The sequence below is a fragment of the Stylophora pistillata genome, chromosome 4, assembly GCF_964205215.1.
Source record: "Stylophora pistillata chromosome 4, jaStyPist1.2, whole genome shotgun sequence".
NCBI classification, from domain to species: domain Eukaryota; kingdom Metazoa; phylum Cnidaria; class Anthozoa; order Scleractinia; family Pocilloporidae; genus Stylophora; species Stylophora pistillata.
Window position 1 is genome coordinate 42,889,466 of NC_142522.1, and position 25,969 is coordinate 42,915,434.

General features: G+C 39.2%; 1 protein-coding gene and 1 long non-coding RNA gene across 2 annotated transcripts in view; one reads left to right on the forward strand and one right to left on the reverse strand.

Annotated features, from left to right (window-relative positions):
• Window positions 1–1,461: 1,461 nt before the first annotated feature.
• Window positions 1,462–6,841, reverse strand: LOC148733856 (uncharacterized). The gene is made up of 4 exons (XR_015999602.1): window positions 6,745–6,841; window positions 2,705–4,212; window positions 2,336–2,388; window positions 1,462–1,779 (listed from the first exon to the last, which is right to left on the reverse strand). It is a non-coding gene; the product is annotated as an uncharacterized LOC148733856 (long non-coding RNA).
• Window positions 6,842–8,654: 1,813 nt separating this feature from the next.
• Window positions 8,655–25,969, forward strand: part of LOC111333129 (uncharacterized) — a 51,268-nt gene continuing 33,953 nt past the window's right edge. Inside the window, exons 1-2 of the mRNA XM_088758347.1 lie at window positions 8,655–8,792; window positions 11,231–11,442. Of these exons, the coding sequence (XP_088614473.1) occupies window positions 8,775–8,792; window positions 11,231–11,442 (230 nt within the window). The 5' untranslated portion in view covers window positions 8,655–8,774. The remainder of the gene's footprint in view (window positions 8,793–11,230; window positions 11,443–25,969) is intronic.

The following is a 25,969-nucleotide window of genomic DNA, read 5'->3' on the forward strand; positions in this document are numbered from 1 at the left end:
TCTGCATGACCTGACCCTTGTAAGAAAATAAGAAACGAAATTGATTGAAGGTATACAAACAGAGGACACTGAAAAAAGCAGGTTCCTGGGGTTTTTCCCTTTAAGCTGAAAGCAAGAACAAGCGCTGAGACGTACAAATAGCTTATGTTACAACCGGGTTTTACATGTAGTACTACCGCTGACAAGCTGCGAAAATTTTGAGGAGGTGTACCAAGTTTTTGGAGGTTGTTCTGTTAAAGAAAATCGGCAATGAAAACGACGCCTCGAAGGAACAGAATAGGAAATCAACCATGCGAACGACCCAAAATCCCTGTTTCCCCGGCAAAACCTAGCGCATGCGTGCACGTTATTCATCTCTGTCGTTTACGAGCGTTCAATCAAGGTTTTCCCCGTCCTTTTTTTTGTTTGTTTGTTTTTAGGTTGTTTTTACCTCAGAATAAGCGGGGATCTGCTGAAATATCGAAAATTGTCCATTTCTCGTCTTCTTTTCAGCGACCGATGGAGACTGCATGGAGAAATTAAGCGTTACGCCATCGTGATAACATAAACGTTTATGACAAATGACCAGTGATGGGATGGTTTCGTGTAGATCAGCCGAATTTAACATATTTGAAATGACATACAAGTATAACAGTGTATCTTCAGAGGATTTCAGATTGCTAAAATTCCCATGGAAGAAGGTGCAGCACTTGGAATCTGGATGGTGTGCAAACGATTTGAACACGATACGTTTGTAGTTACGTCGAGTAGTCCTCCATGAAGGCTGATCAATTTTTTTAAAGATCACAACCAGAGGCGCGATTTCCCCTCGGAATAGTACTCATAAGATAACATTTTTTCCAAGCCTTTCACACTTCATTTGTCTGAGACGTTTGTTTTTGAGAACATTAGATGTAAACATCCCTAAATTATGCTATAGAAGTACCAATTTGTAATGCTGTATTTAGCGTGAGATATAGAACAAAACCTTTGCTCTTTTTGAGATGTCTTTGCATGAAAACGAAGCCCCAGGCCTCGTACAAGCAGCCGTTGTTACCATGGCAACAAGAGCGCAGCAACTTTCGAAAAAGGTATTTTTGTGCATCCCCCTGAGTGCCTAACTGCATACAAAATTTGCATGCAATTAGGGGGTTTAGATTTCCTAAGTTGTTTCATGATTCTTACCGAGGCCTGTTTTTAAAGCTTTTAGATGGCAAAAAATGCAACGATTCAGAACTTTCTTCTAAAGATGGGAAAAAGTGACAACACCCAATTTCGTCACCAATGAATAACATCAGCCATTCCACATCTACTCTAGATAGATAGACGTAGATAGATAGACGTTTATTGAGAAGAATACCTTAATAGCAGCTGGAAGCTGAATTGCAAAGGTGTACAAATTATGTAATAGAACTATACAATAAAATCAAACCTAAAAGGGAACTAATTTACATATACAATTGTAATAAATGTTAGCTAAAATGTCTTGCGCTTGCCGGAATGAAAGTATCTCTGAACCGATTTGTTTTAAAGGAAACTCTAAATGGTCTGCGTTGTCGTAACTCCATAAGTTGACCTCGGTTATCGAAAGGCAGTAAGTGGTACAAACAATCCAAGGGATTGGAGACGATGTTGTTAAAGAATTTTAAGCAAAGGTCTTCTCTCCGATCCCTAACACTTTATTGACTCATTTAGCTTTATGGAAATATTGAATCACAACTCTGCAACAAAATCTCCTTCCAGGCAGAGCCACAAAACTTGTTCTTCATTGTAGAAATGGATTGAGAAGAAAGTTTCTCCCTAGTTCGCAATGATAAAAAAATGGATTAATAGATACGTTAACAGTTATTTACGGTAGTCCCAAATTACATTAACATTCAAAGTAAATGTCTTGTTTAATCGAAGCAACGATGGCAGTGAATATTCAAAATGTCACATGATGTAGTATGACATATTTTCCTAATAGGTTATAAGCTTGAAGAAAATGTACCTGGCAAAACTTAGTTAAATCAACTAATGTTTGGTTAATTGAAGAGGAAGAAAGAAATTTCTGCGTCTCGCGGAGTTTCAATGTACACACGTCGCGTTAAACAGCTTCAGCCTGATAGAGCATGGCGATAAGCAGGTTGAACGCTTTACTTTAAGGATATCTAGGAGAGTATAAGTTTTGGGGTAATTTTGAAGGAGAACGGAATCAACAGTGTATAAAGGGAGGACTATAGAACATTGACCGCCCATAATGTTTCAAAGCCGTGTGGGCAGATCAGCTCAATTTTATGAGACACAATCAAAACCTTCCCCCCCCCCCCCCACCACCCACCCCAACCCTAATTCTTAGACGTAATGATAACGATACCTCAATGTTGTCAAAAAGATGGAAGATGCCTTCGTATTTCCAATTTTGGGTTACTGCAACAGTGATAAATCAGTTGTAGTAAATAAACTCATGCCAGATCAACTATTTGGTTCACTACATCAATAATTATTAAATTTTGTCAAATTTGACAAATTTAGCATATAGAGTAGAAGAGTTGGAATCAACCATATTACTGCTTTAAATGACCTTACAATGATAACATTACGAACCTATCTCAATATGATAACCTGTACAGGAACATTGCTAGTGAGAATCATGTTCGAAAAACTCAGTACAACCTGTTCAAAAGTCAGGGTTTCTTTTTTAGGTGTTTATTATTAATAGATCATTGAACTAGTTCAGACAAACCTCCTTCTTGCAAATTGCAGAGCTTAAAACCGGCAAAGTGGCATTTGGCTTGAGTAGATGGGTTAAACACTTTATCCACAAAAACATGAGGGTGTCTCTTTAAGTGGGCTTTTACAATGATCGTGGGTAAAAAACGTCAACAGCTGGAATAAAAAAGATAAGAGTTTATTGATCATCGAATTGATCTTCAAGACTTGATGTGACCGAACTGAAGGCGAACCGGCGATAATTTGTTGAGTTTTCGAATTAAAAAAAATGTAGAGCTGATTTTGTATTTTCAACCCCCAATAAATTACATTAAAGGCCTATTTCCAACCGAGATGCCTTGCGCGCCCGGATCATTTTTATATTTGAAAAATACGCTATTTTCCTCGTAGTTGCGGAATCGCTTTCGGATATCTTCTTCAATCTTACTTATTAGGGCTTTCAAAGTTCCATCTTGAATCATGTGCGAACAACAAACTATCGTAGTATCCATATCAGTAGATAGTTTTTAATTCTTACATGTATGACGGTGAAAAACGTCATTTGAAAAGTTCATGCCGCCGAAGAAGCGGTATAGAGGAAGGCCGCGTCTGCCCGGCTCGGCAAAGGTTATTCGACTTCGATAGTCTGTGTATGATTAATGGAGGGCAAGGAAAACAACAATGGGTTTCGGTAACACTACAGACAGTGCTTTTGCAGAAATGTTAGTGCATTGTTCGTACGATGGAACTAGAGACTCCGGGGAGATTTTTTCGAGGTGAGCATAATTATTTGACTGATTTTTACTTCAGATCCTGAGATATGTATGTAAGCGAACTCATTTGTACAAGTCATTATTCTATAATTGAAATGCGTAAAGTAAATCAGTTTTGGCCAATATTGGTTATTTGTTTGTATTTTATTTAGTGTTGAAGCCGAACAATTTCCTTCAACATCAGGTAAGCTTTGCACAAGTTTTATACACAGACTCGATTTATGATTTTTTAGTCTCAAATATTTAGCTGCAAACTTGTTTATTGTGTTCTTCACCAAATCTTTGCTTTTCTTTTTAATAGTGTTTGTGAATGACCATCAGAGTTCGCCATTTAACAATAGCGCGATTCCAAACCAAAAACAAACGACTGCAAAGGATCTCGGATGGAAATGGGCCTTTAAATATGACTTCGATTTATCATAATAATAAGGAACAGGAGCATGGCACACTTTTACTAAAGGGCTACTACCAACAGCTACCTCAGTAACTGAAGTATGCGATTAGGGAGGGGGGGATAAGTCAAGTTTCTCGTTTTACCTGTATGCGTAAAAGACTAGGGAATAGTTAAATAAATGTATACTTAGATGAAAAACCGTCTCTTTCATTTAGTCGATGTTTTTAGTCTGTAGGCCCGGCCATTCCCACTCTCCGCTTTTTTAGCAGAACTTACCATGGCCAGGGGTAAAAGTGACACTTAGATTAAAATACTTCCCAATTGTCAGCACCGGCCATGGAAACATTGTGAAATTAAACGTTTTATCTGGCGGACCTGGAAAGCAATGAAGAAAAAGAGGACACCATTTAATTTTCAAAGATTGTATTGAAAAACTTTTGACAAGACAAATCAACGGTAAAATACAAACGACGTTCTATTTTCAAGTGAATGGTATGAATGCCATGATGAATATAGCTATAAACATTTTTGTAGGTATAAAACCGAAAATAAGAACATACAAAGAGATGAATAATAATGAGAGGCTAATTGAAGACCTTGGCAGGAATTAAGTTTCATTGTACGTTAACGTCACAGTTCTTGAATGATAAAAAAAAAAAAAAATTAAAAAAAAATTTCATCGAGTAGGCAGTTAAATTTCTTCAAATATCTCTTTACAACGCTAAAAATTTTTCGTAAAATCCTTTGGAGCCAAATGGTCAAATCTCTCACATTTTCTGGGGTGAAATATAATACTATCCGTAAACAATGCAAAAGATAACAAATGTAAGATTTTGGAATGTTTGTTTGTTATTATTTCCCATAAAAAGTAAATTAGATAGAAACAAACCCAGACAAGAGCATGTAGACATTAATCTCATCCTTACGAAAGTGAGCCAGGAATTTTTCTGCAATTAAAAAAAAAAAAAAAAAAAACATCAAATGAATATCGAACGACACGATTTTTCTTTTTTTTCGGTTGATTATTTTCATAAGTTTGCGACCTTTCTTCGGCACATTGTCAGCAATGTTGTGTAGCTTTGAACAAAGCGTCTTCTAAAAGTGGGCATATTGACATTGCTGTTTCGTAGTTCAGTAAATATCCTGAACTCTATACAACTCCAGCTAAAGAGACTAAACACTTCTGAATTATAATGGATTCATACTTGACTTGTGAATTCCGCATTAAATTGCTCGAGAGAACGGAAAACCACAATATTGAATAAGAACAGGAAAAAAGGAAAACAGCATTACTTGTTGTTGTTATTTATACATAGATGCAAAACAATATCACTAAGCCTCGTTTTAAACTCACAATTTCATGCTAAATACCTCGTTTCGTTAAACAACCAGAATGCGACTTTTAATTCAGTAATGCGCTTCTATTAGAAACTTTTATTACTCCAGAGAAAACGACTGAAGTTGGTTGCGTGTGACTTGCAACTGAGCATAAAAAAATTAAATCATAACTAGGAAAGGATAGGGATAGGCTAAAAAGATATCCATATTTTCAAAAGTTACAAAATACCGAAATATGACAGAGCTGGAGTAAGACCTTACAACCATGCGACACTTCAAATAGAAATACATTGTTAAGGTAACTAAGCAAAATCTTGATCTTACATCAAATTTTTAACCCTTTTGGTCTCGATGAAAGTGGCCAGCAAGACAAAAAACAGGAACAAGCTTGCAGCCTGGTAATAATTGTCGGAAGCCATATCTTCAAAAGAAGTCCCAGTTGCGTAATTATTGTACAGTAAAATTGCAATTTGTGTCATTAAGCCTCATCGTGAATGAGAAATGGACCTATGAGCGCATGATATACCTTCAACATATCCATTCTTTACACATAACACTTTAAGTTAACTAAAGACTTAATGCTTCCAAATAGCCCACAGTCCCATATAATAATACTATATTCTATTTTTAAGCATATTAAACTTACCAATACATCAGCCAACCTAATATCTGTTAAGGATAAGTTGAGAAAACGGACTCCACCCCTCCCCTTCCCATGTAAACGTATTTGTCACGGGCTGCCATGGCAAAAAGAATAATTAAACGCACGAGGTTCATTTTGGTCCGCCATATTGTTTGTATGTTTGCTTTCAATGTAAATGATTTCCACCTCTCCTTCCGCAGCCGGTAACATATCCAATGAGGAAATGGGAAGAACTACTTATTTTGGGACCTACATAGTATAATTTTAGCCTGGCACATAACACCTTGCAAAAAAATAAAATTATCTTCCAGTAAAAAAGCGATTTAGGTAGGCTATTAAGGCATGTTTGTTGCGAATTGTGAATTACCTAATGATAAATATAGTGCTCCCAGTAACAAATATTTAGAAATGACATATTGTAAAATAAGCGAGCGTCAAACACAGGCTATTTAGAGGCATTAAGTGTTTAGTTCAGTTTAAAGTGTAGCGAAAATGTACGCAGATATATTGAAGGTATGTTTAAGCGCAGGTAAACTCATTCCCTATTCATCTGCCTCCAACAACCATCATTGGAGAGCTATAATTATTGTCATTATAACAGTATATTTAAGGCGACAGATGTATCCATTCGGTTACAAGGAATTTGTATTTATACTGGTTATACAGCTATGACTAAATGCGAAAAAAAAAATTAAAAAAATTAGTTTTTTTTAAGTCAGAAGTCTATCCGATTAATTTTCATGTTATTCTCAAGTACATGTATTAAAGCCCAGACGCTATAGCTGTAGAAGGCATTGTGGCAAACCAGCGGAGTCAGTGAATCGTCACGGTTGTACATGCATTACTCACCCACAAATCAAAATTCATTTAGTAATTCATCGATTATGGTTTTGAAATCGGTGCGACGGAAATAACTACGAACTTACCTCCTCTTAGAAGAATCGGAGCGAAAACTAACAAACGATTACACTTCCGTGTAATAAGAGAAATAATGACATGTCAAGGATAGTGGGGTCGCGTTATGAACATCTCAGTTTTGATCACACCAACTAATTGAAAATGGATCGTGTGATGGACGTCTCAGTTGCGATAACGCCCACTAATTAGAAATGGCTTCTGTAAAGTAAATAAGTTTAGAAACTGCAAAACCGTAAAACCGTAATGAAAAACTCGATCGAAACTGGAAGCCGTGAGCAAAACCGTCGAACCGATAAATGTTGATATCTCAGTTATCAAAACTCTAATCAACCCGATATAGTGGTGACAAGTGGAGCATGCTGAGGTTTCGCGGCTATTCGAGATAAGGGGAGGCGTATAATTGCCCTTCAGATCGAAGAGAAACCAGGACCCAATTGGGAAGAACCAAAAACCACATCGGATACCAAATCCGAAAACCCCGTAAGTATTTTTCACGAAAACCGAAAACCAATTGCCAAAAAAATTGGGAGAATCCGCAAACCGCAATGAACACCAAAACCGACGTTTTTTGGCACAAGAACCGAAAGAAAGAAAATAGTCAAAACCACAAAGCGGAAATTCTTGATACTCCCCATAATAAGTAATTAGGAAGTTTGATGCATCGAAGGAGCTGCGACTGTTTTGTGCATCTTTATTAAAAGCAGGTACAATTTAAAGTGAAATTATCATTTCAAGCCTTTTAGCAATATAATCATGTTCTTATTTCTCTTTTGTTTACTCTCGCCTTCCTTATGCTTACCCGCTCTCGTAAAACATTTACGGTTTTGCTTTAAGAAATTGCTGCTTTAAAAATCCCATAGAAAAAACCAGGAAAGATTTATTACTCGACGTTTCGGGGTCATCGTGACTCCATTATCAAGAGACTAGTTTAAAAACATGCAAATAAGGAAAGGTACAAGAATAGCATAAATTAGACTGAACGGCTTAAACAAACACCTTGGCGCGGATGGAATCCGTTTGCACGTTCAGTGTTGGCTTACGCATGCGAATATACAACATTTCATTAACAAGGCAATCAAATTTGCCGTTACATTTCGTGATGACGTTGAATTGCTCGATCAAGCGTTCAGGCATTTCACTATTGTGCTGGAGGTGGTAGTGTTTGTAGATAGAAGATGATTTCCTTTTGTGCCCTTCTACGCGCTCGTGTAAGTGACCACGAGTATAGCCCACATACCCTGCATCACACAGGTTACATTTAAATTCATAAACGATACATTGTTGGTTAACAATAGGGGGCTTAATTTCGTGTTGCTTAAGCTGTTGATCGAGCTTAGGGCTAACGAACACTGGTTGGACAGTGCCTTTGCTTTAGCAAATCCCTGCTGATCAAGTGTTTAAAAATCCCAGTTCAAATAAATTAACCATCTTGCTCAGTATACCAGAGCAGTCAACTAAAAAGAATAAAGTGGCTGGAAGTAAGAGAGTAAAAACTGTTACTTAAAAAACAAAAATCGTCAAATAATGCTGGTGGTCAGATGTCTGAGTTTGCATCAGTAATTTCTTGGTTAACAATTTAAGACGGTCGAGTGAACGACTAAAGGAGACATGGAAGTGAAAACGCATTTTACATACAAATAGAGATGACTTTTGACCATCGGAATCAACTATACTTTATTATTGAAATGAAATTGCTGATTGACCATTATCCCAGTTCCTCTAAAAACTAAGAGGAATGCTTTTAATGTCTTATGAAATTAAAGATTACGAAGAGAATGATTACTATCTATATGGATTTGAATTTATGAATCTTAAAGTTTCTCCAACTTGCTGAATGGAAAGTGCTTTTAAAGCCGAAATTGTTGGCTTCCTTAGAAATGATGGCTCGAAAATACCCAGAGGCAAATGTTGTTTGTTCGAGCCGCTCGAAACGAGAGGTTCGAAAGTGTCGGATTGAAAGTGTCACCTCAAAAGGCATCATCGCCAGAAATCGAGGACATTTTGCTCCCGCATTCATTGGTCGGCAGATTGCAGTCGGATGAAAACAAAGAGAGTGGTTAGTACAAGTTCCATTTTAAATATCGAGCGATTCAAGGTCTGTGGACCTTCTTTATGGAGAAAAAAGCAAAAAAAAAACTTTGAACATATCTCTTGGTATTTTTAAGGCAGAGCGACTTATAGCAATTTGCTGTCTGATGTAATGCAAGGGACACTCTGTACTAAGCTTCAATGTCCATTCAAACTGGCTTTATTTGTAATCGTCTACGGATGTCAGACATTTTGGAAATTGTAGCTTAAACCACTTGCATTAAATGATGGGAAGATCTAGGCAAATCTTACTTGAAAAGGGATTTTTCTCCCAGTTGAAAACACAGTTCAACGAACGTACTATGTAGATCTCTTTGATCTGCTTCCTAATTTGCGCGCGAGAAAATAAATTTATTCAAGGCTCTACTTTAGCATGAGACGGGACTGGATTGAGTTTATTTCCCGTCAAACATCGCTGAATAAGAAAAACAAATATGGCGACAATTTGAAGGTTTCGCAAAGGGTTTTCTTTTAACGCTTTCTCTTCTAACAACAACAAACATATGAAACATATGTGTGAACTGCGGTTATGAGACGTATATGAGAACGATCCTTCGCAGTAAAGCACTATTTGAGCAATAGTGAAAATCAGACCTGAAAAAAATTTCAGGCCTGTACGGGACTCGAACCACTGACCTCTGCGATACTAGTGCAGCGCTCTACCAATTGAGCTAACAAGCCAACTGGAAGCAGGCCATCAAATTAATTCGATATAAACCCGTAGATGATAAATCAAACAACAACAAACATATGAAACATATGTGTGAACTGCGGTTATGAGACGTATATGAGAACGATCCTTCGCAGTAAAGCACTATTTGAGCAATAGTGAAAATCAGACCTGAAAAAAAAAAAAATTCAGGCCTGTACGGGACTCGAACCACTGACCTCTGCGATACTAGTGCAGCGCTCTACCAATTGAGCTAACAATTGGTAGCTCAATTGGAGCTTGTTAGCTCAATTGGTAGAGCGCTGTACTAGTATCGCAGAGGTCAGTGGTTCGAGTCCCGTACAGGCCTGAAATTTTTTTCAGGTCTGATTTTCACTATTGCTCAAATAGTGCTTTACTGCGAAGGATCGTTCTCGTATACGTCTCATAACCGCAGTTCACACGTATGTTTCATATGTTTGTTGTTGTTTGATTTATCATCTACGGGTTTATATCGAATTAATTTGATGGCCTGCTCCCAGTTGGCTTGTTAGCTCAATTGGTAGAGCGCTGCACTAGTATCGCAGAGGTCAGTGGTTCGAGTCCCGTACAGGCCTGAATTTTTTTCAGGTCTGATTTTCACTATTGCTCAAATAGTGCTTTACTGCGAAGGATCGTTCTCATATACGTCTCATAACCGCAGTTCACACATATGTTTCATATGTTTGTTGTTGTTTGATTTATCATCTACGGGTTTATATCGAATTAATTTGATGGCCTGCTCCCAGTTGGCTTGTTAGCTCAATTGGTAGAGCGCTGCACTAGTATCGCAGAGGTCAGTGGTTCGAGTCCCGTACAGGCCTGAAATTTTTTTCAGGTCTGATTTTCACTATTGCTCAAATAGTGCTTTACTGCGAAGGATCGTTTTCATATACGCTTTCTCTTCTGGTGCGTTCTCAAAGATGGTCTCAAATCACAGACTACACATAGCAAAAATAGCAATTTTCAAGCTCTTTTAGAATTAGCTTATTGTTAAGAAATGTCTCTTTTTATGGAAGATTTGCTTACTTCGAACTTACCTCTATCTAATGCGAGTCGGAGCTAGTTGACTTCTTGAAGGTTGCTCATCGAATCGACGATCCTATTACGCTATATTTGAAAGAGATTACGGATTACGCTAGATTTGAAACAGACTAGAGGTAATGATTAGCCTCGAATATCGAACATTGCTGACATTGCTGGAAGTAGACAAACAGCTATTGAATTATTTTTATGCTAGAAGTACAGCTTAATCTCTACTGAACATGTTTCGAGTCGGAGCTAGGGAATACTCTGACTCGTATTTGTTGTATTTTGGGATTTTTTTGGAAATCCCATACATTTCCTTACACGATTTCGCCGCCATTAACTTCTCAATACGCACGCGCGTCCGGCATTTTGAACCAAATTTCTGGCAATGTTAACTATACGAACGATATTAAAAATTGCACATCATTTTCTTCTTGATTTAACTTGTTTAATAGGAGCAAGTCGGTCAAAATTAAGAGACATTTCGCGACAGGTAAGCTGTGCTTACAATAGTCTCAAAGTATCCGCAATCTTAATTGCGCGGGACACAATTACGCATTACGTTTCAAACTTATTTGATTTATAAATATTCGTTATGGTACAAACCCAGGCGGCACATTATGCTTTACATCGCAATGTTGGCATATACGTACAGCATGTTTTTGACTAATTACCAATTGATTTTGTAGATGGATCAGAAAATATTTACCTTCTATTCTTCGGCACGTTTCTTTCTGTGGAAGTATGCAGTGTTGTTGATAGTCCCATCGCTTTGCTTGTGTTGTTTGGAGGACGTTCAACCAGGAAATTGTACTTGTTCTCCGTTTGGAACAAGGATCAAAGTCAAGTGCACTGGGATCGCGAGAGTGCCCTGGGATTTGCCATCGAATACAGTCTCCTTGTGAGTAGATTTGATTCTTGTTTCAGTTTACGACGTAAAACTCGTTAACTTGTTGGTTTGGATCAATTACTAACAATTTCATCGATAATTTGATCAATTCTTAAACACGAAGGCGCGCTATAAAAGGAGCCTTAGGTCCCACTGGACAATTTTTATTTAATGCACTTATTTGTAAATAGTTTCATATAGGATTGTATTTAAAATTCTTCGTATAAATAATATTTATTATAATCTTACGTTCACATTACATGTATATATAGCTTTTTGGCATACAAAGCTTTGCTTTCATGTCTAAATTGAGCACTCTGCCTAGGATGAGTCATTGCTGTTGCAATTGCGCATTCTCAATAGTGTATTCTAGTTTGAACTCTCTGGCATGGCTTAGACGATACCACAAATTTTGGGTCGTTTGGGGTGACCATGTCGGTTCTCCCCCATTCTAACATCAGCACTGCTCTGATGAGGCCCAGAAAGCCGTAACATTACTCAATCAGACAATTTTTTAATTATAGACTAGCGAGCAGCACTTCTGCGAACAGTAGTTGTAAAACTTCTTGCATTTTCCTACGCGTTTCGTCTAACTGTCGTAGACTTCTTCAGGGAGTTTTACAAGTGTGACTAAATCCCTGTATTCATAAGCCAAAGCTAGAAGGGCCGATGACCGTAAAGCTACGGTCTTAGCTAAAACGGTTTTAGCTAAAAAACCGTGGCCCCCAAAATATTTTTCTCACCTTGCCTTACACGTGTTAAATGTTTCACAACTTCGCCTGTTCCTGTTCGTCAGTCCGGCCAAGCCTTTACGGTCATCGGCCCTTCTAACTAAATACAGGCGTTTAGTCACACTTGTAAAACTCCCTGAGGAAGTCTAGGACAGTTAGACGAAACGCGTAGGAAAATACAAGAAGTTTTACTACCACTCTTCGCAGAAGTGCTGCTCACTAGTCTATAATTAAAAAATTGCGATTTTGAGCTCCAAGCATACGTAAGTGTTTTTTCACTCGAATTACTGGCTTCTATTTTCGCCCCGTGGGGCTTTTTCTCATTTATTGCTTGATGGAAAGCTTGAGGAACCAATGAATTTAGCGAACATGATGGAGGAATTATGGATTCTGGTGAATATGATGATGGAAACTTTGAAGATGTCTCGACCGTTGCTGGCGATAATCTCCCTTCGGAAAGTCTACATTTTGTTAATGGAGATTCGTACGCTTCACGCGCCGCTCGTACGTCTGGAATAGGGAGTATTCCGGTTAATGACTTGGTACAGCAAGTTTAGGAGAACGAAAACCGTATACCACAACGACCTAAGGCGGCTTTTTTTACGCCGCACAGGCAAACGTCTGCTCGCTCCGTTTTCGACGCTTTGGCTCTTTCGAACATCGAGCCGACGATGATTCAATGTTTGCAGCGATAAATGAATGAGGAAGTCGTGGTTACTTTCAAGTCCATAGAAGCGAAGGATAAACTTCTTGGGTTAAATTCTTTGTTAATCGATAACCAGCATTACGCAAGTCAAGATATTGACAAGCCTTTAACATTTTTAACAGTTTAACGCGCCTTTTGAATTGTCGGATTTAGCTATCATCAAACGGTTGTCACCATTCTGCGAGGTTTTGCATTATCGGAGAGGAAAGTATTCTAACGCAATAAAAGTACACAACGGCCCATTCCAAGTTTTTTTCGTTTCGGGTAAATGCAAATCTATGTAAAGCACAAAAATCAACATCCAACTTGTCGAAGGTGTAATTTCCCGGGACATTATAGTAACACTTGTAAGAATAAGGTTTGTTTCAACTGTGAAAAGACCAGACATGAGGCACAACAGTGCCCACACCCAATGCTTTGTTGCATATGCAAATAGCCTGGTCATCTAGGCGCTAATTGCGACTATTCTTGGGTTTTCCCGACGGTGCATGGCGCCCCTACGGACGAGTCCGAAATCGTAAACATAGCAGATGAACCCCAACACTCTCCCTCTACTGACGTAAATATGGAAGACGACCAACATGATTCCTCGTCCATTGATGAAAATCTTCCACTGGCCTTCGTTTTGCCGCCGCCTGCCCAGTCTGCTGAGCAACCAATTCATCCCTCGCCTGAACAGCCTGTTTCTGATTTAACCGCTCAACCGCTACCTGAACAGTCCAAAGAATTTAACCAGCCTGATCCTTTGACCAAACAATCTGCTCACCCTTCTCAACCGTCTACATGCAGTTTACAGTCTGAATAACCTGTCCAACCTTCTCAAACGTCTGATTGTATATCTTCACCCCTTGGCCAATCTTCTGAACCTACTCCTACGGACTCGCCACTTATTACTTCACAAGGTCTCATTGCTTCAATCAAGTCTGTCATCAAACCACCCCTCCGAACACCTGCTAAGCTATCGGATGAATCATCTCTTGCCTGTTCTCGAGAACCTACCACGCCAACACTCGTTTCTAGAAAGCCTCGTACTTCAATCCCTGTGCCCACTGCATCACACACTCACCCATTTCTCACTCCTGATAACCCCGAAGAAGATATGGAAACCACCCATGAATTGAAAAGAAAATCTTCTGGACTCTCCACCCCTACCTCGAAGAGGAAAGAGGGAAGAAACAGGTCAAGAAATTCCAAGTAAGCCTTTTTTAACGTTAAAGTTAGTCTTTCTTCCTAAACATCTTTGAAATTATTAACTATCAGTGCGAGGGGCATGTGGAATCCCCTCACCCACAATTATCTATTTGATTCAATTGAAAAGATGTCTTGTGATTTTTGCGTTGTACAAGAGACGTTTATTAGTTCTGAGTCTCTGATCAAGGCCGTGTCCCATCGATGGCCGGGACGTAGTTTCTGGTCCCTTACCACCGGCCGACAAGGCGGAGTGGCAACTTTGATTTCCCCTAGAATTTCAGATGAAGTCATATCATGGAAGAAAGACTAGCACGGTGCTATCGGCAGTATCCTGATCAGGACCAACGATGTTGATCTGAACTTAGTAAATATTTACGCTCCTACCAATCCATCTGAATGAAAATATTTTTTTCGACTCTCTACGTGACTGTTTTATTCCAACATCGGCGACTATCATAGGCGGGGATTTTAACTGTTATGATAACACTCTAGACAAACTTGGGGGCAACGTCGCTATTCATAAAGATTACGAGTCATTGAAAAGTGTTTTTACACTTATCAATGTATGGCGTAAATTGCACCTTAATCAAAGGCAATTTACGTGGTTCAATTCCACCTCAACAATTGCGAGCAGACTCGATAAATCTCTCTCTCTAAGGATTTGCTCTCCCCTGAGACGATATTTTTCCTTGTTCATTTTCTGATTACGACTTTGCCTTCCTTGTTTTTGACTTTCCTTTCAGCATAGAACATGGTCCTGGTGTATGGAATTTTAACAATTCTCTTTTGAAAGACAAAGATTTCTGCATTGCTATAGATAATTTAATCGATGATCACATACGTTTCTTACACGCTTTCGTTAGCATCCAGGATTGGTGGGAGTTTCTAAAACGATCCGTTAGGAAAGAAGCGATCTCCTGTTCCCGTAAGAAACGGAGACGGTTACATAGAGATGAAGTTTTCTTAACCGATAAATTAATTCGACTTCGGCAACGTCTAGTTAATGGTGACACAGCCGTCTCCGACTCCATATCCAATACTGAAAGTCGCCTGATAACTCTCCGTACCAAAAAAGCAGAAGGAATTATAATTCGTTGTCGTGCTAAATGGTTAGAAGAGGGCCAACGCCCCAGCCGATATTTTTTAATTTACAGTGAAGAAAAGTGCAAAGATCGCACATCTCTTCAGTGTACGATTCAGACGGCAACGAGGTCTTCTCTCAAGAAGAAATTGCGAAAGTGCACGTAGATTTTTATTCTCGACTCTTTTCCGAAGAGCAGGTAGATGTCGCGATGCAAACCGATCTTGTCTCGTCAACTCACGTCCGATCAGGCATCCTGTTGCGAAGGTGACTTGACGCTTGAGGAAATTACAGTCGCTCTGAATAAAATAAACACAAACAAAGCTCCCGGCCCTGATGGCCTTTCGGTCGAATTTTACTCAAAGTTCTGGGACGGTTTGGGTCCATATCTGTGCCAGGGATTCAATGCATGCTCTCGAGCTGGAGAGACGTTCGAGTCTATGAAAACTAGTAATACTCGAGTCATTTTCAAGAAAGGGGATCGCAAAGATCTTAAAAATTGGAGATCAGTTTCTTTACTAAATGTCGATTATAAGATATATCCCAAGTCTCTTTCTCTCCGTCTCTCTAAAGTTTTACAGTTTATCGTTGATCCTGATCAAACCTGTTCTGTGCCCGGTCGAAAAATACGTCAAACCTACACCTATTGCGGGATATTTTAGACTATATCGAGCGCACTAACGAAACTTGCATTCTACTTAGCCTCGATGAAGAGAAAGCCTGAGAGTTAATCGCACCTTTTTATTGAATCTTCTAAACCGTTTTCGTTTTGGTTCAACATTCTTCCACTGAGTTAGCACGCTATATAGTGGTGCTAACATGCAAGTCATCGTTAATGAATGGTTAACTGAAGAGATACCTTTGTCTCGCGGAGTGAGACAGGGGGATTCCCTGTCCCCTTGTTGTATATTCTATGTGTTGAAACTCTCGCCTGTAATACCCGAAACGATCCCGCCATAGAAGGCTTTCTCTTGCCCGGCACACGCGGAATAAGATATAAAGTTGGGGTATATGCTGATGATACGACCTGTATTGTTAAATCTACTCGTTCGTTGACATCTCTCTTTGATACTATTAATATTTACGAACGCGGTTCTGGAGCGCGCGTAAATGTCGCCAAAACGGAGGCCAGGTGGTTGGGTGCGTGGCGTACGCGGAGCGAACAACCATACGGCCTCAGGTGGTTGACCAAAATAAAAATCTTAAGAGTTCTTTTCGGCATTGATACTGAAGTGGATAACTGGCAACCAAAACTTGAGAAGTTGAAAAAAGATCTTAATCTCTGCAAATCGCGTTCTCTCTCGCTCGATGGCAAATCTCTCTTGGTCATACATACATACATACATACATACATATACTTTATTTAATCTCGAATTTGGAGTAGCTAAAGGATAAGCTAGTATCTTCGAGTTACAAGTATAATTGTAAATACTACTAAAATGTAAAATGTAAAATTGTAACATTCTAAAATTTAACTATAAGAAAGAGTCATACTGTAGAATCTTGCACTTGAAATCAGACGTTCTAAAAGAGTCCGGAGGAGATTTCCATAGTTTTGAAGCCATATATGAAAAGGAGTGAAGACCATAAGTAGTAGTTTTTGTAGACGGTAGAGATAAAATTTAATTTCCGCGTCGATTATAGGGTACAGAGCGGAAACTAAACATATTCCTGTCAACGTCCATGTCAAAGTCAATGTCATAGGAATCAGTAAACTACTCTATCTGTCTTCGGTTCTGTGGATCCCTTGATGAGTTATTTGTAAAGTAAATTCGCTAATTTGGCCTTTTGTTAGGGGCTCTCATATTGAGAAAGTAAGTCGAATGACCTGCCACTGGCCTTTTAACAAAGGTGGCCTCGGAATTTTCAATTTCCAAATCAAAGGTGACTCCTTGAAGCTAGCGTCTGTAGTGTCTAGTCTCTCTAACCCCAAATCAAATTCCTTTTACCTAACCAAATACTTACTGGGAATTAGGCTTGCTTCGTTTCGGCCGGAGTGGCACTTTCTTCGCGACAATTCCACTCCGAGTTCCTATGACTCTACGATATATTACGAGAAATGTATTTCGGCGCTTACCACTCTTCGCGGGATTGTGTCCCGCAAAGAGTGGCAAGACTTTGATTTTGCCTCTAAGAAATGCTACCAGGCCCTTTTGAGAGAGAATTCTGCCTCCCCGATTCTTCACCGTTTTTGGTCCCCCTTTCTTCCTATCGATTTCAAACATGACAATCTCCGGAAATTGGTTCGAGATGACTTTTCTGAAAACTACAACAATGATGTGTTGTGGTCAATTGTCCTTCGGGCCATTAAAGTCCGCGATTCCCTAAAACATTAGGGCTATATCGATTCTGATAAATGTGCTTACTGCTCTCGAAAATAAACAATTGATCATTGTTTTATTACTTGTTCCCGTGCTTAAAAAGTGTGGTCGTATTTTTCCTCTGTGATCTCCTCTCTCCTTGGTAATTCCTTCCCCTCTTGTACTTCTATTTTCTTTTTTCAGTGGGCTCCACCGAGCCAACCCAAAAAATGCGCGACTGGCCCCTTTTCTTAACAAAACGATCTTGTATGGTATTTGGAAGTTTCGTAATAATGTTACTTTTCGCAATGGAAAGGAAAATCATGAGGGTATAATCTGTTATATCCTCAATCATATTAAGAAGAGAATTCTCCGTGACCACTTTCGTCTCCTTTTATCTGACTTTAAAAATTTATGGGAAGCTCCAGCCCTGTGTCAAGTAGACAATACTACTATTAAAATTCTCGTCTAAATAATTAATAGTTGATTTAATAACTAGTTTAATAAATAGATTAATTGTTTAACAGTTAGTTCCTTTTAGGTTTCTTTAAATTTTCCCTAGCATTACTACATTAGTTTATTAGTAGCATTAATATTGTATTACCAGAACATTACATTTATTGAATAGACCATTAGCATCACAACCTTAGTTAACACTAAATAGATAAATATTAGCTCTACCCCGTATTCTTTGACTATCAACTAGCCTTTTAGCCGCACTTTGCATTTATGGAATATTAATAGTAATCTCATTAGCATATTATATTAACGACCATTATGGACTCTGAACTTTTCTGAACTGCTTAGTTAGTTGGGGCCAAGCCCACGTACGTTAGCACTTTTATTTTGTAACCTAGGTGGTTTGTTCTGAATAAACCCTTTTCAAAACTTAAAAAAAAAAACAAACAAAGCTTCTCGTGCTTTTGTCGCCCCTGCCTAGTCAAAGCGTGATATACGGAATTCGAGATTCTTAAGGTTAGTTTGCCCTCTGGGCCCTCTTTTCTACGTTTGCTTTGTGTATGATAATGGTTTAACAATAAATGTGGATGGACTGGAAGAAATATTAAGGTTTAGCAACGAAAATGTTTAAGACCGCTAAACCATTAATGCCGACTCATACGCTTCAAGAGCTGCTCGCACTTCTGATGTTACAAGTGAAACAAGACCGCCACAAATACGGTTTCCCGAAAACAGCATGCCTCAAAGGCCGAAATCTGCCTTCTTTATGCCAAACAAGAATACAAGCGCCTGTGCTGTGTTTTATGCTTTTGCCGAGGGTAATACCACTCCGACCGACATTCAGTGTTTACAACGTAAACTCAACGGTGAAGTTGTGGTCACCTTCAAATCTATCGCCGCCAAAGAACAGTTCATACACCTAAATTCTCTCAGCATTGATTCCGAACCTTTCAACCTTCAAGACATCGACAAACCGCTCACTGTCCTAACCATCTACGACGCTCCTTTCGAACTTTCTGATCTTGCAATAATTAAACGCCCTACGCCCTACTGTGAAGTCATTCATTATCGCCGAGGAAAACAATTGTACGCACCCAACATTTATAATGGTCTCCGACATTACAGAGTCCGTATTATCAGAAGTACAAGATTTTTAGTAAATACAACGGTCAGAACCCAACCTGCCAAAATGCAATCGTCCAGACCATTTCAGCAACGCTTGCAACAACAAAATTTGCTTCAATTGCGAAGGTGTTGGCCACGAAGTCCGTGATCGTTCACGCCCCTTATTGTGCTGTATTTGTAAGCAGGAAGGTCACTTTGGCGAGAATTGCGAATACTCCGGGGTGTTCCCAACAATTCATGGCACTCACACCGACGAAAACCAAGATGATAATATTGACGAAGAAATAGGCGAAAACCTCCCTCTCGCCTCTGTTCTCCTTCCGCCAAAATCATTTATCAACGAAAATTGTACGCAAAATCCTCCACCAACCACCGACAAAAACTGTACGCAAAATCTTCCACCATCCGCCGACATCGGTACGCAAGATCCCCCATCCACTCCCCCGCCCGACGATTTCAACGAAACTCAGCCATCCTCTCAATCTGAACAGCCCTCGCAACATTCTCAACCCAATCAGCCTTCGCAACACTCTCAGCCTTAACAGCAACACTCTCAACCCGAAGTGCCCTCGCACAATCTCTCTGAACAATCTTCTCAACCGTCATCCGTCTCTTCTGATTCCCCGATTCTGGATCCTCATGGTTTTATTGCTCCCAAACCCATCAAGCCGTCATCCCGTCGCACACCAGCTCTCTTGCCTGATCTGTCTCTTGCCTGCAATCGAAAACCTACTACACCTACGCTCACCACTGGAAAGCCACGCTCATCGATACCTGTTCCTTCCACAGCCTCGTCTCATCCACTGTATACCCCTGAAACCGAGAATGATATGGAAACCACCCACGATCGCAAAAGAAAATCATCCGATGTATCTCCAAGTCGAAAGGAAATTACCTCCATGGAAAAGAAAAAAGGAAAAATATTAACACTTTAGAAAGTTAAAGTAAGTTTTTATTTTCTTAAGTGAGTCTTTTTTCCAAATTCTTTCAAACTCTTAACTATTAATGCAAGGAGGATAGCAAATCCCCTTACCAACAATTTCTTGTTTGACTTGATCGAGAAGTCCAACTGTGATGTCTGCTTTGTACAAGAAAAATTAATTCATTCTGAATCTAGTATCAAATCTTTATTCCGTAGATGGCTGGGCCCGTAGTTTTTGGTCCCCTGCCTCCGGGAAACAGGGGGGCGTCGTCGCCTTGATTTCTTTGAAATGCTCAAACAAAATCTTATCTTGGGAGAAGGTCTCACGAGGTCGTATTGTCAATTTTTTTAATCAGGTGCAACGACTTTGATATTAATCTAGTCATATTCTACGCTCTTACCAATCCTACCGAATGGAAAACTTTTTTTGTTTCGATTCACGAATTTTTTATTCCCTCCTCTGCGATTACCATCGGAGGAGATTTTCATTGTTACGACAACGTTCCCGATAAATTTGGTGGGGATATCTCTATACACAAGAATACGAATCTTTAAAAGTGATTTCGCGCTTTCAGATGTTTGACGAAATTTGCATCCAAGATCAAGATAATTTACGTGGTTTAATTCCACACGGTCAATTGGGAGTAGACTTGACAAGTTTTTTATTTCGAAAGATTTATTATCACCCCTTGTTAAGTGTGACATTCCCCCTTGTTCGATATCAGAACACGACTTTGTTTCTCTTACCTTTGATATTCTCACCGCTGTAAAACGCGGTACAGGCGTTTGGTGTTTTAACAACTCTCTTTTGAACGATAAGGATTATTTTTGCGCTACTATAGAGAAAGTTTTTGATGATCATGTACGTTTTTTATTTTGTTTACCGTGTCTCCAAGATTAGTGGGAGTTTTTAAACAGTCTATTAAAGAAGAAACGATATCCCTTTTCCCCGCAAAAAGCGAGGACAATTGCAAAGAGACCAGGTGATTTTGACAAATAAATTGACCCGTCTTCGTCAACATTAAGTTCACGGAGACAATTCCGTTATCCCTTTAATTTCTGACACCGAATGTCATTTGAAAGCCCTTCGAACTAAACAAATGTTGTGGGGGTTTTACCACTCGCTTGGCGAATTAACAAGAGGTACTGAGACTCTGTAATTCTCTTCTTTATTCTCCTAAACTGCTGCTTCTACTACAGCTAATTTTCTCTCTCTTGTTCCACTTCTTATTTTCGACTACTTTCAGCAGGGAGTGCTCCAGTATTAAATACAAAAATCACAGACATGTTTGGGTTAGCTAACCCTGGGAATTTCCAAAGCAGGATGTTCAGTGTGGGTAAGACTCAAGGTCAGTTTTACCAACTCAAACATGACCACCTAGAAAACTAGTTATCCTCGACCATAACAAGAGGTAAAATGTCTAGCACGGCAAGTGCTGAGCAAAGTTCAGGCACACACTAAAAATAAATAATCAGAACCATAGACTCATCAAAATAGCACGTAGGGGCGAAAAGGCGAGACTTAATAAAACAAAAGGCAAACCTAAAAATACTTGAAATTTCAATCCTTGAAAACGCTCTACAACACAAGTCGAAGGAATTATTATTCGTAGTAGAGCAGAATGGCTAGAGGAGGGCGAACGCCCCGGTCGGTACTTTTTTAATTTATAAAGAATTAAAGCTCAACGATCCCACATCTCTTCGGTTTATGATTCTACCGGTATCGAAGTCTCCTCCCAAGAGGAGATTGAAAAAGCTCATATCGATTTGTACACTCAGCTCTTTTCCGAAGAATCTATAGATGCTGCTTTTCAAGACGATCTTTTATCTTCTCTATCATGGAAATTAACTTTTGATCAGGCGTCATCTTGTGAAGGCGAGATCACGCTTGGCGAACTTGCTCTCGCCATGAAAAATAGGAATAAATCACCTGGCCCTGATGGCCTTTCGGTTGAATTTGACGCTAGATTTTGGGATCGTTTAGCTCCACATTTATGTCGAGTCTTAAATGCATGCTACTGAACCGGAGAGATGTGTGATTCCATGAAGATGAGCAACACACGCGTTATTTTTAAGAAAGGAAATCGTAAGAATCTGAAAAATTAGCGTCCGATTTTCCTCTTAAACGTTGATTATAAGTTATGCTCAAAAATTCTCTCCCTTCGACTCTCTAAAGTTCTGGAATATATCGTTGACCCTGATCAAACTTGCTCTGTGCCCGGACGCAAAGTTACTTCAAGATTATATATAGATTACTTGAACGTCTAGGAAAGGGATGCTTGTAGTTGATGTGGTTTGTTCAAACTTGATGTGTGGGTCAAAGGAGTTACATTTGTTAAAAAAGTTTTCGAGTTTTTCTTTGCCGTTTGTCCATATAAAAAAAATGTCATCGATTTATCTGAACCAGACAAGAGGTTGGTCAGTAGCTTCTCTCAAAAAGCGATACTCAAGGCGGCTCATGTAGAGATTTGCGTAACTCGGCCCCATTCGTGTTCCCATAGCTGTTCCTGTTTGTTGAATGTAATTTTTTCCTTGGAAGGTTAGGTTATAGCAAGTTAGGACGAGATTGATGACAGCATCGATCACTTTATTTCCTGGCGCATTCTCTCATCGCACTCACCGTAGAACAGCTCAACTAAAAGATGTAACCTCTGCCTCAAAGAAAAATTCTTAATCATCTGCCGGCCCGAACTATCAACACTAAACAAACGTAATGAACTCGTGTCTTCATGCCGCCACAGAAGCAAAGCCCTCCTACGCAACAACTAAACTGTCAATTTCGCGCTGCATAAATTAGACTAGTTAGATCATGCAAATTATATTGTATATAAGCAATGGTAAAGTTTATTCTTATTAAATCCCCTGATGAGTGGGCGACCACGAAACAGGCTTGTAGGGATGAACTTTTAGTTTACTTGCCTTTTTCCTCCCACAATATATACTTCGCTCTACTTCTATGTGTTGAGCACTGTTCTACGAAAATCAAGTCATATATATATATATATATATATATATAACTAACTGCAGACAGTACTGTTTCGGCCTTCTGGGCCTCATCAGTGCAGTGCTAATGCTAGGATGGGGGAGAACCGAGACGGTCACCCCAAACGACCCAACCTTTGTGGTATCGTCTAAGCCATGCCAGAGTGCTCAAACTAGAGTAAACCAGCGAGCATGCGCAATTGCAACGGCAATGACTCATCCTAGATAGAGTGCTCAATTTGGACATGAAAGCAAAGCTTTGTATGCCAAAGAGCTATATCTAACTGCAGACAGTACTGTTTCGGCCTTCTGGGCCTCATCAGTGCTGTGCTAATGCTAGGATGGGGGAGAACCGAGACGGTCACCCCAAACGACCCAACCTTTGTGGTATCGTCTAAGCCATGCCAGAGTGCTCAAACTAGAGTAAACCAGCGAGCATGCGCAATTGCAACGGCAATGACTCATCCTAGATAGAGTGCTCAATTTGGACATGAAAGCAAAGCTTTGTATGCCAAAGAGCTATATCTAACTGCAGACAGTACTGTTTCGGCCTTCTGGGCCTCATCAGTGCAGTGCTAATGCTAGGATGGGGGAGAACCGAGACGGTCACCCCAAACGACCCAACCTTTGTGGTATCGTCTAAGCCATGCCAGAGTGCTCAAACTAGAGTAAACCAGCGAGCATGCGCAATTGCAACGGCAATGACTCATCCTAGATAGAGTGCTCAATTTGGACATGAAAGCAAAGCTTTGTATGCCAAAGAGCATACATATATATATACATATAGAATATATATATATATATATATATATATATATATATACATATATATATATATATATATATACATATAGAATAAATGTTTGAAAAGAAAATTTGCCCTGAGCGGGATTTGAACCCACGTCCCTCCTGCTACTAGTCAGGTATGATGACCACTACACTATCAGGGCAACCATGCTGGCAACACGGCAATCAAAGATGTGATTTACGTGATTTACGAGAATTTGTCTAATTGAAATTAGCCTGTATCCTTGATTGGATCCTCCTTTGTGATCCGCGAAGTTGACTTCGGTAGTGTATCTTTAATTGATCCTTAGTTGGGTTTCATATGGGGTCATAGGCTTCCCCTACCCGGTCACCTTGAAAATTTAAATTTCCCGGGAGACCACGTCTCCGATCACGTAAATCACATCTTTGATTGCCGTGTTGCCAGCATGGTTGTCCTGATAGTGTAGTGGTCATCACACCTGACTAGTAACAGGAGGGACGTGGGTTCAAATCCCGCTCAGGGCAAATTTTCTTTTCAAACATTTATTCTATTTAAGTATAATTACTTAGGGCGTACAGGGTCAGGGTTTCCCTCGCATACAGAATTTATTAACGACTATATATATACATATATATTATAATCGTTAATGGAACTCTCAGGCCAACAAAGGTGCACCGCGCCAGGAGGATCAATAAAGATCCGCAGTCCAAACCTCACAGCCAACACGAACAAAGGAGGTTTAAAAAAATTGCGAGGATGTACAACTTCTGACGTAAAAAATATTAAAAAATGTAATAAAAAACGTTTCGGTCAGACACCTTCTTCAGTCATTTACAACTTTTGAAATAAAAAAGAGCATTAAATAGGATCAAAGTGCTAATGATTACGTAATTACAGATAACGACTAATGAACTGGTACTCAGGACTCGTGGAAAAGAAGCGAAGAAAGTATTTCCATTTGTTACTACATTTAATCCTAACTTGCCCGACGTAGGCAACATAATAAGAAAGCATTTGTTTATTTTGCAATGTAACCCCAAATTGATAGAACTTTTTCCTCGAAATTCTATTATACCATCTCTTCGTCGATCGAAAAATCTCAAAGAATTGTAAGCACTATCTCGTTTTAAAACTGAAAGCAAGAGGCAAACCATTCCTCATAACAATGGCTGCTTTAAGTGCGATAGGAAAAGATGCGACCTCTGTCAGAATTTCTTTGTTGAATCTAAATCATTTCTCAGCTTTCAGACGGGCAAAAATTACACCATTCACTTCAGACTTTCCTGTGATTCTAAAAATGTGATTTACTTGGCTTCCTGTAAGAAATGCCGCCTGCAATACGTGGGATCTACTACCACCGACTTTAAAGTGAGATTTCGAAATCACCAATCTACTATGCTCACAAACAAAACAACTTGTGAAGTAGCGATACACTTCAACAAAACCCCACACACCCTGGACGATTTCTCGTTCCAATGCATTGATCAGGTACAGGCCCCTAGTGGCTATGTAGAGATCGATAGGCTTTTAATCAGAAAAGAGGCTTATTACAGTGCTCAGTTTTTCTCTTTGGCACCCCAAGGTTTGAATAAAAGAAAGGAATCTCATTCGAAACATAGAATTTGCTATAATTAATTTTCCATCTTATATTAGGTGCTACTAATTGATCGTTCAAAGGCCCCTTTCTTGGATTTTGTCGTCCCTTTAGGTGTGGATCGGACTCAGAGACCCTGCAAAGGGATCTTATTATGATTAGTATCATTTAAGGGCCCCTCCAGGGATTTTGTTGCTAAATTGCCCTTTCGGGCTCCAAAGGCCTTGTTTTGGGATTTTGTAACGGATTACAGTTTTAGTAAAAAGTGGACCTTCCCTTTTTTAATGCTCGCCGCATTGCTTCTTTGCAATTGATTACGCCACTCATATTAACATATTTAGTAGTCTTATCTCTTAGTTTTTAAGGTTTGTTTCTTCTATTTTGTCCATCGCTTTCTTTGTAATTAGGTTTTTTGTTTATTAGCACCAGTTCATTAGTCGTTATTTATAATTACTTAATCATTAGCACTTCGATCCTATTTAATGCTCTTTTAATATTTGAAAACTTGTAAATGACTGAAGGTCTCTGACCGAAACGTTCTTTATTAAAACTTTTTATATCTTTTACGTCAGAAGTTGTCCATCTTCACAATTTTTTAAACTTTCTATATATATATATATATATAACTGCACTCATTGGTCACCCCAAACGACCCAACATTTGTGGTGTCGTCTAAGCC